The 15,779-nt window shown below is 42.6% G+C and overlaps 1 protein-coding gene across 1 annotated transcript in view; it reads left to right on the forward strand.

The window, feature by feature from the left end:
- Positions 1 to 15,779, forward strand: part of Iqck (IQ motif containing K) — a 123,483-nt gene that overhangs the window by 61,199 nt on the left and 46,505 nt on the right. Inside the window, exon 7 of the mRNA XM_076840823.1 lies at positions 244 to 328. Within this exon, the coding sequence (XP_076696938.1) occupies positions 244 to 328 (85 nt within the window). The remainder of the gene's footprint in view (positions 1 to 243; positions 329 to 15,779) is intronic.

Consider the following 15,779-nt stretch of genomic DNA (forward strand, 5'->3'; position numbering starts at 1 on the left):
ACCTTCAAAAATAGCATGCAAGATGAACAGTGATTTAGATTATGCTGCTTTAAAACCCAGATCAGATTTGAAAATCAGAAATGCTAACTCATACACACACTTTTCTGTCAAAAATTATGCTGTCGTCTTTTAAGAACGGAGATGGGTGAGGCTTTTAATCAGAGGGACCATTATATTGTCAAAGTCATTGCTGGGGCTCAAGAGCAGATTCTCACGGTCATACAACCAGTTATTGCTTTTCAGCCCGAGACCACCAATCCCACTGTCCCTCCTGCTGACTGACGTGGAAGCTGCGATCGCCATTCAGTCCTTCTGGAGAGCCTATCTGGTAAGGTCACGTGCAATTGTGGCATTTGGCTTAATGGAGAATTTCCCTTGGAGGGCCCATGGGAAAACCCTCAGAAGAATTAGAAACAGAGGCTGTTAGGGTTCTCATCCAGACCCCAGAACACAGGCTTCTCTGTTTTTTTAAAGAGTGATTTATAATTTTTACCAAAGCTTATTTTACAATTTTCATTAAAATTACCCTCCAGCTTTTCAAAGTTGAATTGACTGGCCTGTATTGGCTAAAATAATATTGCATATACACAGAGAGGAATATACTGTCATTTTAGAAAAAAAAATTAAGATAAAACTAAAAAAAAAAAAGTCTGAGTCACTGATAACTCCATCATCAAAAAACAATCATAATGGGCTAGGGTTGTGGCCCAGAGGTAGAGCACCTGCCTCAAACATATGGAGCACTGGGTTCGATCCTCAGCACCACAGAAAAAAATAAATAAGCAAAATAAAGTTACTGTGTCCATCTACAACTAAAAAGTTTTTTTCAAAAAATCACTAAGACTGGGGATATAGCTCAGTTGGTAGAGTGCTTGCCTTGCATGCAAAAGGCCCTGGGTTCAATCCCCAGCACCAAAAATAAAAAATAGAAAATAAAAAAAAATTATTAACATTTTGGTTTAAAACTTTCCAAACTTTAAAAATTTTAATATATAAAATGACATATAGATACCTGACATATAGAAAATTGCTTTTTATTTTCTAGCTTGTCTTCCCTGACCATTTTCCTATTTTGAACTTTGAGGTTGTTTCCAGATCTACTGTTATAACAAGTGTTGCCATGAGTATCTTTGTGGAGTCACAGTTAGTCACTTGGTCATTTATGTAGGAGTCCCATTTGGCCATTTATGTAGGAGGAATTCTAGAATTGGAATTTCTAGGTCAAAAGGGGACTTTCTTTTTAAAGCTCCTGATCCCTATTGCTATGAGGCCCTTTGGGAAGGATATCCTTTAAAAAATGGTTCCCAGAGGCATTTGAGCACATATCCCAAGCTAAAAACGTACACAGCATCTTCATTTGGTGATTGGAGCTTCAGGTAGACACATGGCTTGTATCCATGTCTGATGGTGAGATATCAGTGGAAGGAGTTTAGAGGCAAACACTGCACAGGAATAGGACCTGTGGATGTGCAGGGAGGTCAGAGGGCTCTACCCGGATGCACTCTTCAGAGGTAGGGTGTGGGGAAGAGACGGATACACTGGCAGTTGTCCATCGAGAAGTTTGACTAACCCCAGTGAGCAACCATCAATCAATTGGCAAATGTTTGTTATGTGCCTATCCGTGGGACAGTCCCTGACCTCAGGAGCTTCCTATCTGGGGTGATGCTCTGTAGACATTCCACTCCTCGTGTGCCTGGCACATTCCTGAGAACAGGGGCTGCAGTCAAGTGAGAAGGTCAAATGTTAGGCTTGCACATGAAAGGGCCATCTGTGCCTAACAGTTTACAAACCCCCTATTGTGCCCGGTGATTGAGACACAGTCTTGGATGATGTAGGTTTTCAGTATTCTGTACATACTCTGTATATAAATGCAGGCTTTTTCCTTCATAACTGAGCACCAGCAGGTTAGCTTAGGGTCCAGTGATGTCCAGCCAAGGTCAACGAGCCCCGCTTTCATGTGCTTCTTGAATTCTTCCTTGTCATTGTTCTGCATTTATGAACTTATTACATATATGAGGCTTATTATGAGTCAGTCATTTTATTTTTCTGTTTTCAATTCCTTTTCATGAAATGATAGTGACATAGTGCACTGAAAATAGCAATTTTTAAATATGGTTTTTTAAAGGAGCAAAGCCCTTTCTTTGAAACAAATCATACCCAGAGGCCAGGAATGCCACAGGATGAGGGGAAATGTTCTGACCCTGGTTCCCCAGTGTGGTGAGACCCCTACCTCTCTCCCTCCACACGTGGGGAGCTTTGGGGCCCAGAGTAAAAACAATCTGTAAGACAGACAAATTCAGCTCATCATGCCAACCCCTGCCGCATAAGAAGATGTCGGAGTGGCTCAAAATGGAGCCGTGCCTGTGGGCTGCCATCGCACATAGCTAGAAATACTCCTCAAGGTACTAATGACGTTGAGGGGGTCCATGTGTGCCTCATGAAAGTTTGGCTGTCTAAATCCAAACCCTTCCTGTGCCAAAATCATAACAGAAGACAGACCCAGCACAGTGGCGCATGCCTGTAATCCCAATGGCTTGGGAGGCTGAGGCAGGAGGATCACAAGTTCAAAGCCAGCCTCAGCAACATCGAGGCCCTAAGCAGATCAGTAAGACCTTGTCTCTAGATAAAATACCAAAAAGGGCTGGGGATGGGGCTCAGTGGTCAAGGGCCCCTGAGTTCGATCCCCAGTACCAAAAAAAAAAAAAAAAAAAAAAAAAGGAGGACCAAGGGGGAGCAGAGATGTGACCATCCCTAGAAAGGAAAGCTATCTGGTGTTGGGAAGCCACCATGGAAAGAGGGACCAGATCTCAGCTTTGATGGAAAGGTGGGCATTGATGTGTCAGCCACAGCCAAGAGGAATCCCAGGGAGAGGAAATAGCTTATGTGTATTATGGATTTTTATGATTTTTATTACAACCTAGTGTCTGTGTTAACACACACACTCGCACATCCACATAGGAGATTATCTGAAAGGAAACAGTCACCTGACAGGATGGGTACCTTGGGGTGGCTAGAGAGAACTGGGAGACCAGAAGAACAAAGAAGGACTCACACTCCTCTGTTTCAGCTTTATATGTACTGAACACGTTTCTTTCCTTTTTTTTTAACATTTATTTTTTAGGTGTAGATGGACACAACACAATGCCTTTATTTTTATGTGGTGCTGAGGGTCGAACCCAGGTCCCTCCCGTGCTAGGCAAACGCTCTACCGCTGAGCCACAGTCCCAGCTCCTGAACATGCTTCTTCACAAAGAGAATGTAGTCTGGTTTTATTTAATTAAGATTAACTTAAGCCAAGGGGTCATCTCTGTGAACAGATAAAATATTTGACAAAATCTAACATGCTTTTATAATAAAAAGACTCCTCAAGCTGGGTGTGGGGGTACACCTTTAATCCCAGTGGCTCAGGAGACTGAGGCCACCTTCAGCAACTTAGCAGGTCCCTAAGCAACTTAGCGAGACCCTAGGTCAAAATAATTTTTTTTTTTAAAAAAGTGTTGGGGATGTGGCTCAGTGGTAAAGCACCCTGGGTTCAATCCCTGGTACCCCAAACAAAACAAAACCACTCCACAAACTGGGAGGAGCAGGGGATTTCTTATACTTCATAAAGGGCATCTATGAAAACACCACAGCAAACATCATATTTAATGGTAAAAGACTGGATGGTTTCCCCGTGGGTTAGGAGCAAGAGAAATATGTCCTCTCTTGTCACTTCAATTTAAGGTGATGGTGGGGGTTCTAGCCAGGAAAATTAGGCAAGAAAAAAAGCATGTAGATTGTCGAGGAAGAGGGTATGGTCTTGTATATAGAAAATCCCAAGGAATTCACTTTAAAAAAAATAAGAGCCTATTAGAAATAATAAACAAGTTAACAAGGGTGCAGGATAAAGGTCAATATATAAAAATCAATTGTATTTAAATACATTCTACAATGAACCATATGAAAATGAAAAGACAATTCCATTTGCCATAGCATCAAAAAATAAAATACTTAGGAATAAATTTAACTAAAAAGTGAGAGGCTATATATGAAAACTACAAAATACCATTGAAAGACATTAAAGAAGACCCAAACAAAGAGAAATTCATGCGTGTTCATTGATCAGAAGAACTTGATACTATAAAGATGGCATTTTTTTTCCAAATTGATCTACAAATTTGAAATGATTCCTATCAAAATCCCAGCTGAGTTTTTTTTTTTTTTTTTTTAAAGAAACTGACAAGCTCATCCTAAAATTCATAAGAAAATGCAAGGGACCAAAATAGTCAAAAATAGTCTTAAAAAAGAAGAACAAAGAAGTGTTGAGAGCCACAGCCGAAGGGGCTCCAGCAAACTTTCAGACTGCCAGCTGATGATTGGCTCACAGCGGCCCCAGCAACATCTAGCTGATTGGCTCCTCTGCGGTGATGCTCATTGGGCTGTTTCCCTGCCCTTTCAGACCACGGAGCTGCTCATTGGGGGACTTTTTTGGCTCCGCCCATGCGACCCAGCCAATCGGCCTCAAGAGCAGGAGGATTGTGGGAGGAAGAGGTTGTTGGAGTGTGGCTTGTGGGAAGCTGGTGGTGGCAGTTGGGCTCTGAGGGTTTATTCCTGAGGAGCTGTTTTGTTTATCTTGTGTGGTTCTAAAAATAAAGTTAGTTTCTTTTGACAAGTGGCTCCTGAATTGTGCCCAGCCAGACTGCGGCATTTGGTGGCCCGTACGGGGAACGAACCCGCGACCTTGGCGTTATCAGCAATGACGGGTAAGATCCAATTACTATGGTACCAACCTAAGACAGGAGGCTGACGCCTTGAGGTCAGCTCATCCAATAACGGGTAAGGACCATATGTACTATTGGACAACCTAAGGCAGACACGGTCCCTAAGCCACATGCTTCTTGTTTAAACAGAGAGGGGGAGATGTTGAGAGCCACAGCCGAAGGGGCTCCAGCAAACTTTCAGACTGCCAGCTGATGATTGGCTCACAGCGGCCCCAGCAACATCTAGCTGATTGGCTCCTCTGCGGTGATGCTCATTGGGCTGTTTCCCTGCCCTTTCAGACCACGGAGCTGCTCATTGGGGGACTTTTTTGGCTCCGCCCATGCGACCCAGCCAATCGGCCTCAAGAGCAGGAGGATTGTGGGAGGAAGAGGTTGTTGGAGTGTGGCTTGTGGGAAGCTGGTGGTGGCAGTTGGGCTCTGAGGGTTTATTCCTGAGGAGCTGTTTTGTTTATCTTGTGTGGTTCTAAAAATAAAGTTAGTTTCTTTTGACAAGTGGCTCCTGAATTGTGCCCAGCCAGACTGCGGCAAAGAAGGACTCACACTCCTCTATTTCAAAACTTATACAAAGCTACAGCAATCACCCCTGTATGGACTAGCAGAAGGATAAACATAGATCAATGGACTAGAGTGGAGAGTCCAGAAGGAATCCTTATGCTGACGACCAGTTGATTTTCCAGCAAGTGTGCCAAGACCACTTAATGGGAAAAGAATAATCTTTTCCACAAATGGTGCTGGGACAATTTGGATATCCACATGCAAAAGCAGGAAGTTAGACCCCGACTTCAGACCATATAAAAAAACTAATTCCAAATTAAAGACTTAAAGTGTTAAGACTATAAAATCTTAAAAAAACAGGGATATAAATTTTGGAGTAAGCAACCGTTTTTATAGCAAAAAGAACTAGTGACAAAAGAAAAAATAGATAAGTGAACTTCATCAAAATTAAAAACATGTGCTTCAAAGAATACCAAACAACTGAAAGTCAACTCACAGAATGGGAGAAAATATTTGCAAATGTTACATAAAATAAAGGTCTAATTTCCATTATACATAAAGAATTCTCACAATCCAACAATAAAAACACAAATAACCTAATGATAAAATTGACAAAATGTTTGGATAAAAACTTCTCCAAAGAAGATATACAAATGGTGGAAAGATGCCCAACATCTTTAGTCATGAAATGCAAATCAAAGCCACAAAACAATGAGTTTTCACTTCATACTCTAGAGCATGGTCAGAATCAAAGACAGTCAGTGTTCCTGAGAACTCAGGGGACCTGGAGCCTTCCCGCACTGCTGATGGAAATGTCAAATGGTGTGCTGACTTGGAAAACAATCTGGCGGTTCCTCAAAGAGTTAAACAGAGTTTCTGCTCTGAGACCCAGCAATTCCACTCTTAGATATATATATTTAAGATAATTAAAGGGGCTGGGGATGTGGCTCAAGCGGTAGTGCGCTTGCCTGGCATGCGTGCGGCCCAGGTTCGATCCTCAGCACCACAAACAGACAAAGATGTTGTGTCCGCCAAAAAAATTTTAAAAAAATAAATATTAAAAAATTATCAAAAAAAAAAAGATAATTAAAAACATCTATTAGCCAGGGGGGTGTCACACGCCTGTAACCCCACCTATTTTGGAGGTCAGGACAGGAGAATTATAATTGTGAGGCCCTGTCTCAAAAATAAAATTTTAAAAAAGGGCTGGGGGGGGCTTGGGTTGTGGCTCAGTGGTAGAGCACTTGCCCCACACGTAAAAGGCCCTGGTTCGAGCCTCAGCACCATTTAAAAATAAATAAATAAAGGTATTGGGTTCATCTACAAATAAAAAAAGGCTGGGGGTGTAGCAGGCAAGTTCAAGGCCCTGGGTTTCATCCTCAGTACACACACACACACACACACACACACACACACACACACATCTGTTCATGTAAACCCTTATACCCAAATGTTCCTGAAAGCATTACTCATAATATCCAAAAAAGTGGAAACCCAAATGTCCATCAAATTGACAAATAGATAATCAAATGCAGCATGATGGTAATATTCCATATGGTGGAATATTATTCAGCCTTTAAAAAAGGAATGAAAATTCTGTCATTCATATAATTCCTTTGAAAAGGGTGAAGCTTGAAAACATGCTCAGTAAATGGAAACAGACAAATGGTTGCATATTGTATGATTGTATTTAAATGGAATATTCATAATAGGGAAATCTATAGACAGAAACAAGATTAGTGGTTGCCAGACACTGGAGAAAGGAGAGGATTGGGAATGGCTGCTAATTGGCCCAGGGCTTCTTCCTAATGATTATAATGTTCTGGAACTGGACGGTGGCGATGGTTGCACAGCTTTGTGAATATAATGAAAACTGCTGCATTAGGAACTTGGAAAGGGAGAATCATAAGTATTTGGGGGAAGAAAAAGAAGCAAGCCATCATTTTTCCCTTTTGGTCGTGTGCTCTTTGTTTCAAAAATCTGGATTTCTGGACTTTGGGCCAGGTTTGGACAGTAGAGAAAAAACAGAACCAGCTAATGGGACTTTTGGGAATTCACAAAATGACACTTGGAGTGTCCTTACGTGGAGCATGCCCACAAACCTCCTACTAGCTGGCCAGGAAGTTGGTTTGCTTGAAATTAACAAAAGCCTTTATGTGTGTTTCCTCAGTACTATGAAAAAGAAATGTTGTCTCCCACAATGTGTGTGCATGCACTGGAGGACACACAGCAGAAGTTTTGCCATCTTTCCACTTTGTAAGTGTGCGGCCCAGCAGCATCCCATACGTTCAAAGTGTGCTGCTGCCATGGCCACCATCCATTTCCAGAACTTTCCTAAACCAATACTCTGCACCCATTAAATAACACTCAGCTCCATTCCCGCCTGCCTGCTCCCACTCCCAGCCCTGTTCTCCGTCTCCAGGAGCTTGACTACGTGCCTCGTGAAAGTGGAGTCCCACAGCATTTGCCCTGTTCTTACGGCTTATTTCACTCAGCACAGGGTCCCCAAGGTTTATCTGCATTGTTGAGTGTCAGAACTCCTTGTATTTTAAGGCTGATTCATCTTGCCATAAATTCTTTTTTCAAAAAAAAATTTATTTATTTATTTTTTATATATTTTGATCTTTCTTACTAGTTAGGCATGACAGTAGAATGCATTTTGACATATTACACATGTGTCATATTACACCTATGGAGTCCAACTTCTCACTCTTTGGTTGTCTATCATGTAGAATGACACTGGTCGAGCCATCATCTATGCACACAGGAAAGTGAAGTCTGATTTAGTCTACTCTCTTTCCTAGGCCCATTCCCCTTGCCATGAATTCTTCAAATTCAGAAATCTGACATCTTTGCTTGTCTAACACAAAACTAGCCACACGGCTTATTTAACAATTATTATTATTTTTTTTTTTTTAAAGAGTGAGAGAGAGTGAGAAAGAGGGAGAGAGAGAGAGAGAATTTTTTTAATATTTATTTTTCAGTATTCGGTGGACACAACCTCTTTGTCTGTATGTGGTGCTGAGGATCGAACCCGGGCCACACGCATGCCAGGCAAGCGCGCTACCGCTTGAGCCACATCCCCAGCCCAACAATTATTTTTTAACTGACTGCATCAACAGAGGTGTCATGTGATAAAAAGAGCTATTTGTAGTGAACTGTTCTTGGGAGCTGTGCCTTTACCATTAGCCTTGTAAGTGGGTCCCTGATGCTTGTTACAGTGCATTAAGTGCTTGTGTGGAAGTAGATGTTCTCACGTTTCTTCTTTAAAACACTAGCCTAGTGGTTCTGAAGTCAGTGTTTCAATAGGCAAAACTACGTGTTGCTATTGTCTTTTGAATCCATTTGAGTCTTGTGAATGAAACCGGGGCCTCTGAGAACTCACTGGTGGTGAGTCCCGTTCCACTGTGTCACAGATGCTCTTCCATTTATGAAATTCTGGATGCCTTGGATAAAAATTGATCAAGAAAATTCCCGAGTTTTAATAAGGTTCTTGTGGCCATAATGATTGAAATCTCCTAAATGATGCAGGAAGCGGGGACTAGACAAACCCACTGAATATTTATTCTATGTGAATAAGCTCCTGGTGTTTCTTATTTTCCTCATTTGTTGTGCTGTATTCTAACCCTTTGGCGACACCTGGTATAGCGACATTAGCAAATCCCTGCTCCCAGGCATCCTAACAACTGAGAATCACTACTACGGCAGGAGGTGGCTGTCGCAGCCCTTGTAAGGCTGTTCAGAATCACATAGTTTTTTCTTTTGGCACCAGGGATTGAACCCAAAGACACTTAACCACTGAGCCACATCCCCAGCCCCCCCCCTTTTTTTTTAAATTTTGAGACAAGGTCTCTCTAGATTGCTTACAGCCTCACTAAATTGCTGAGGCTGGCCATGAACCTGTGATCCTCCTGCTTCTGCCTCCCGAGCTGCTGGGATGACAGGTGTTTGCCACCAGGCTCAACCAAAATTACACAAATTTTTAAAAAAATCAAATCAAATAAAGCAATTAAAATAATATAAAATAAAACCATGAAGATCCTATTTCCTCTTGAGGATGTATGTGTTTGAATCCTGCATAATATGGGGTAAGTGGGGGACCTCAAGGAGGAAGAGCTTGGTATAAATAAAAGGTCTGAGGGGACAGGCCTCCCCGGCTGCAGGGGCCTGAGCCAGTGGAGCACTGGAACCCTGTATCTCGCTGGCCCTAGGAGCTAGTTCATGATGACCAGGGTCCTAAGTCAAGCCCCTCACCTGGGCCATCCTGGGTCCCTCCCTGGAGTTGTTGGGGTGGAGCAGATCTCTGTGCCCTGGGGTCAGCTACACACCAGGCCATCAACAACTAGCACAGGAAGAAAGTATTGGTACACAATAAAAATCTGGGTCCACTCAAGCAAAGTAACCATCACAGTCTGTCCCAGGGACAGATTGTGGCCTTCCAGCTGAAGGATTGGCCATGACCGACAAGGGAAAACTGGCTCCAAGGGGCAGATATCACTAAAACACATCTATTTGGGGGGGAAAAAAAAAAAAATATATATATATATATATATATATATATATATATATATATATATATGAATGTATGTGTATATGTATGTGTGTGTGTGTGTATATATAAAGTTCTCGTTGAACACAATACCTTTATTTTATTTATTTTTATGTAGTGCTGAGGATCAAACCCAGCACCTCATATGTGCTAGGCTAGCCCTCTACCACTGAGCCACAAGCCCAGCCCCAAACACATCTATTAATGTGTGTGCATGCATGCATGGGCACATGCACATAATACATATTAATTGTGGGAAAAAGTACTGCAGATCATCTATTGGTATGTCTCCTCTAGCATTTTTACTATTCATGTAGGACATTTCATTTTATATTTTTATTAAATTGATTTTGATGGTAAACTGTTTTGTGTCTGTCTTCTCTTCACAATAATAAATTGGAGATAGCATTCTCTGTTAATATACAAAGATCTACCCCCCAGATTTTAACGCTTCTCTGATATACATGCTATTTTTATATGAATACATTGAACCAATAACTTGTTTAACCACAAGCAATTGGACATTCTAGTTTTCTCTCTTGTATAAACTATTTTATGAAAAATATTCTTATTTTGTGTTTGCACACTTGTCTGATTTTTTTTTCCAAATGGTTAATTGCTGGCAGTGGAGCTGATCATGTCAAGAGTAACCACCTTTTGCCAGGCATGGTGGCTCGCACCTGTGATCCCAGCTACTCAGAGGCTGAGGCAGCTGGCCTGGGCAACAGAGTGAGAGCCTGTGTCAATCAAATGAAAAGGGCTGGGGATGTGGCTCAGTGGTACAGCACACCTGGGTTCAATCCCCACTGTAAAGGAAAAAAAAAATCACTTTTTATTGCTAAGTTACCCTCTAGGGAGGCTAATCTAACCTCTAGACCTATCATCAGCAGAGTATGCAAGAATGCCCAAAGACTGGGCTCCAATGGCCTGGTGGAGAAGGGAAAGAAGAGGAGATTGAGAGCCCGAAGCATGCCCGGTCGCGGGGTGGGGGGGAGTAGGTTTTTAAGCACATGATGCTGGAGGATGCAAGAATGAAGTTCCGTAGTGTTCTGTTGTGTGGCTTGTACACTGCACATTTGTTTGGGCTGCCACTCGAAACCATATATAGCAGACCTCTGAGATCTTGAGAAGCTTAGAAATGGGTGAGAGGCTATTTGTTACACTTTTCTGGTTTTAATCCCACTGCCCTTGGCAGCTCCTAACCACAGGTGTATAAACCCCCACTGATAGCAGGCAGCTGGGTGAGACGCTGCAGAGTGTCCTGTGGTACAATCTAGGAGCTCTGCTGTGTCCCAGAATCTGAGAGTTTTCTTCCTGAAATTGTGCAGGATCTTTTAGATTAGGTAAGACATAAACAACTAGCATTCAATAATATTATAATTATAAAATCAACATTGGGCATTTACTCAATGAGATTATTATTTAGATACTAAAAATAATGAATATAGGGCTTGATCACAAGATGGGAATTGCCCATAGTGTAACTAAGTGAAGAAAGAATAAACTGTCTTATGTGCAGGTTGTTTCTAATTATGTAAAAAAAATGAAAAGCTACATATAGAAATAGGCTGGAAAGAAATACATAAATGTCTCTGTGGTTGTTTAGTGGTAGAAAAAAATGTTTTTACCCTCTAGTTTTTCTATTTTTGAATTGTTTGCAAAGAATATATATTGTTTTTACACAGGAATAAAAAAAAAACCCTTTATTTACATAAAGACTTAGAAACCTGCATTCAACCATAGTAATTTTTTCACTTTTTCTTCTTTAGTTAAAGCTGTATGTGTATGTGGACTTTGTATGTGTATGTGTATTTATCTAAATATGAAAAAACCCACTGTTCAGACTACATTTACTATTTTCTTTTAATCCAGTTGTTAATGTGCTCAGTTTATTCTTCAATTTCAAAATCATCTTGTTTTCTACTTCATAATATTCCTGTTTTGATTTGTAGTTTGGGCCATGCACACACCTATAGCACCAGCCTCATCTTAAAGTCTGAGGCAGGAGAATTTTTTGAGCCCAGGAGCCCAAGAGTTCAAGGCAACATAGCCAGACCCAGTCTCAAAAACAAAAACAAAAAACCAAAATCAAAACCAGAAAACAACAACAACAATCAGAAAGAAAGAGAAGTACTTATGTTCAAGTAGTAAATCCAGTTGTGAAGCAGTTTTATTCTTTTGCCTACAAACCTCCTGCTGGGAGTCTTAGAAATGACAGCCTCATCATCTGGAGAGCAGTTGGTTCCCGTGCTCAGGAAAAGCCTTTTGCACCTGGATTGGACTCACCAGAGAAACACACTGGATCAGTCAGTGGAAGGACAGTCCAGGAGGCAGAGCATGCTGAGAACCCTAAATAAAAAGGGCTGGGTGGCACCTGTGTTTTGATTTGATGTAACTCTATTCTTCCTGAAAAGCCACTCCTTTCTGTTTAGAGAAGACCTGACCTGCACAGAGACAGGGAAGATGGATGGTGCACCCAGCCCAAGAGAAGAACCATGGGGTAGGAAAAGGCTCAGTGAACACAGAGGAAAGGTTCTGGAGTTCCTCCTGTATTTTTTCTGCAGAAAGCAGAAATTCCAATTTGAAAGCAAAAATTCTGCACCAAGAGGACGGAAAGTTTGTTCCACACCAGGAGCTGGCTGGGCGAGCGAGCAGGACAATTAAAAAAATTTTTTGGTGGGGGGGTTGTAAGGTCATTCAAGGTCTTCTTCATCCCTAGCCTGTTCTTTCTTGTTCTTGATGTCATAGTCACATGGAAAGTCTTGGTTTTTTTCTTCCACATAAAACATGCCACATCCACTCATTAATAACCTGGGCTCTTGGAGCAGATGGGCTTGTTTGGACCTCAGGTTATCTCCAGCCTCCGGCAGGTTATTGAACTTCTGAACCATGACTTCCTGTCTATAAAATGGGTGTAATAATAGTTCCTGCCTTTGAAGGTGAATCAGATGGTTAGTTCACATAAGGACTTGACAGAGAGCCAGGCACATTATAAATCTGCAGTCATTTGCCATCATTATTACTATTATTGTTGGTGGTGGTTCAGATTTTCTTCGTAGGCCATCTGTTATGGCTTGGACACAAGGCGTCCCCCAAAAGCTCATGTGTGAGACAATTCGAGGATGTTCAGAGGTGAAATAATTAGGTAATAAGTAGCCTAATCAGTGGATTAATCCACTTGAATGGACTAGTTGGGTGGTAACTCAGGCAGGTAGTGTGTGGGTGGAAGAAGTAGGTCACTGGGGGTGTGCCTTTGAGGTTTGTATTTTGTCCCTGGTGAGTGGAGCTCTCTCTCCGCTTCCTGGCTGGCATGTCCTGTGCTGCTTCCCCTGCTAGGCCCTTCGGCCATGAAGTTCTGCCTCACTTCAAACCCAGAGCAATGGAGTCAGCCAACCACGGACTGAACTTCTGAAACCATGAGCAAAACTAAGCTCTTCCTCTTCTGTGTTGCTCTTGTCAGGTGTTTTGGTCACAGCAATGAAAATCCTACTAAAACAGTATCTTTTAAAAAGCCAACTAGCGTCCTCCTTGCAGTTCCTCAGTGACACCAAGCGGGTTCCTGTCTCCGGGCCTTTGCACTTACTGTTTGTCTTTGAACCTTCAACCTATCAGTTTTGGTGCCTTCCTTACCTTGTTAGGGTTCTTCTTGGATGTCTCTCCTGGTCACCTTTTCTAAAATAGCACCCTCTGGGCACCCTCCATCCTCATACTCTGATTCATTCCTTCCTATCGATTGTCACCTACCTGATATTATATGAGACATTTGCTGGTTTGTCTCTGAAGCCCCATCCCCTAGAACAGTGTCTGATACACAGAATTTTTGAAATGAGTGACTGAATTCCTTGAATGGTCTCCCCAGTGGGGGCATCTGAGAAGGAACAAGAGCCAGCCTCCCCTAGTGCAGGCACTTGAACCTGGGCTCGTGTGGGGAGTTGCTTGTGCGCCAGGATCCCTGACCTCTGCAGCTGTGCTTGTTAATCCCCAGCGACTGCACTTGAGAACTGTGTGTTCGTTTCTGTCTTTGGCATTTGTGACCCGGCTCCTCACCGAGCCTTGCAGTGTGAAGACATGAAGTGGCTGTTGGAAATCCTGTCCTCCGGGTAGCATTGCCATGAAAGCCCGGGCTCTAACAGTCGTCTGAGCATCAGACAGGGAAGACGGAATTGCCTTCAGATTGCTGATATCTGCAGGCAGGTGGGCAGACGCTGCCAGCAAAAATCAGACATGGTATTGTGCAAAAGGAATGCTAAAAATGGGGTGTGGCATCAAACTACCACCCTTGCTGTTGGTATTTAGCTACCTCCCAATAGTTGAGAGGGGCTGTCACGCCCTTGGGACCTCCTGAGCTGTCTCTGCCTGGGTATCTACTGGGCATTCCGTATGGAAGGATGTTCCCTCTCTATGGAGTCCTCTTGCAGTCTGCTGACTTTGGGATCTAATAATGTCATTGCATTTTTCCTACCACATTACCTTCTCAACCAGAAGATTCAAGTCCAAAGAGATCTTTCCCTTAGGCCATCTCAGACATAGTTTTGAAACCCACATATTTGAAATTGGTTTTGAACATTTTATTACACGTACAAAATGTTTCTCAGTTGTTAGGGAGGTCAGCATTACCTCCCTGGTAAGTCCCCTGAGCGAGAAGAATAAGATTCCCAAACTTCTCCACAGGTAGAAGGCTTGGTTTCAGTCTGAGGATACAGACGTCAGGTACTCACATCAGGTGCGAGATGCTCCCTTCTGCCACCCCACTCACAGCCACACCTGCCTCCCACTGACACCTGACTGTGGGTTCGTTATTTCACGGTCCAACGTGCATCGAGTGTCTTGCCAAGCACAAAACTGAGTGCTGCAGAAACAAAGCTCTTCCATGCCAGGAGGAACCCCAAGACAGCTCTAACAATAAAAATGAAAATATTGAGAATATTTAAATATTAAAAACAGTAAAATCTAGCCAGGTGCAGTGTTGCTATGCCAGTAATACCAGTGACTCAGGAGGCTGAGACAGGAGGATTCCAGGTTTGAGGCCAGCCTGGGCAATTTGGCAAGGCCCTGTCTCAAATTTAAAAAAAATAAAAAGGACTGGGGATGTGGGTTAGTGGTAAAGGACCTTTGAGCTCAATCCTCAGTACCACCCACCCCCCACCAACATAGCAAAATCTGATATTTTGGTACATTTGCTACATACAGCTCTGCACTAAGCATGCAATTCTATTATCTCACATGCCGATGAGGAAACCATTTTATTTAAATGTGGCCACACATAAAACAGTGTTCTGTAAACTGTGGATGCACAAATGAGTGATTCCAATATGGATGTGACAATATATTGATGTCCTTTCTATTTGAAAAGTGCCAGAGGTTCTGTTTCTCAAACAAATGAGAAAGGCTTTAAAGACCAAAGGAAAGGGGGAGTCTTTCTGTCATTTACGTGCGCCATCAGAAGGTTGCTTGATGTATGAGAGTCACTGGGAGACACTGGTGATCAGGTGGAGAAGTGGGGTGAACATGTTCCCTCCCAAGACCACAGTGGTACCGAGAAGTTGGCGCGCCTTGTAGACCAGGGTGGTTCAGCAGGATGAGTTAGGTCAGCGCATTTGCCAAAAGCAAACACAAATGTCAGTCAGTAGAAGAACAAAGCAGACAGAGGCATGGCACCGATGACAGCAATCTCAGAGCCACTCAACAGCCAGTCCCTGAATCAGAACGAGTCGGGAAAGGGTCCCCACCACTGGCAAATATGAAACGAGATACCATTTTGCTACCACCTTTGGCCACCTCTGAAAATACTGCGAGGAGCACCATGGCAGTTTGGTGTGGAAGGCCATCTTTGTAGGAAGAAGTCTTTATTGATATTCTTAAGGAGAAAGAACAGATGCTCATTGTAAACAAAAATCAAATTCTAAAGAGATGGTTTAATGTGAGCAGACTCATAGGTGCGCACCCATAATCCCAGATACTCTGGAGCTCGAGGC

This window comes from Callospermophilus lateralis, chromosome 19, assembly GCF_048772815.1.
Source record: "Callospermophilus lateralis isolate mCalLat2 chromosome 19, mCalLat2.hap1, whole genome shotgun sequence".
In the NCBI taxonomy this organism is placed as follows: Eukaryota; Metazoa; Chordata; class Mammalia; order Rodentia; family Sciuridae; genus Callospermophilus; species Callospermophilus lateralis.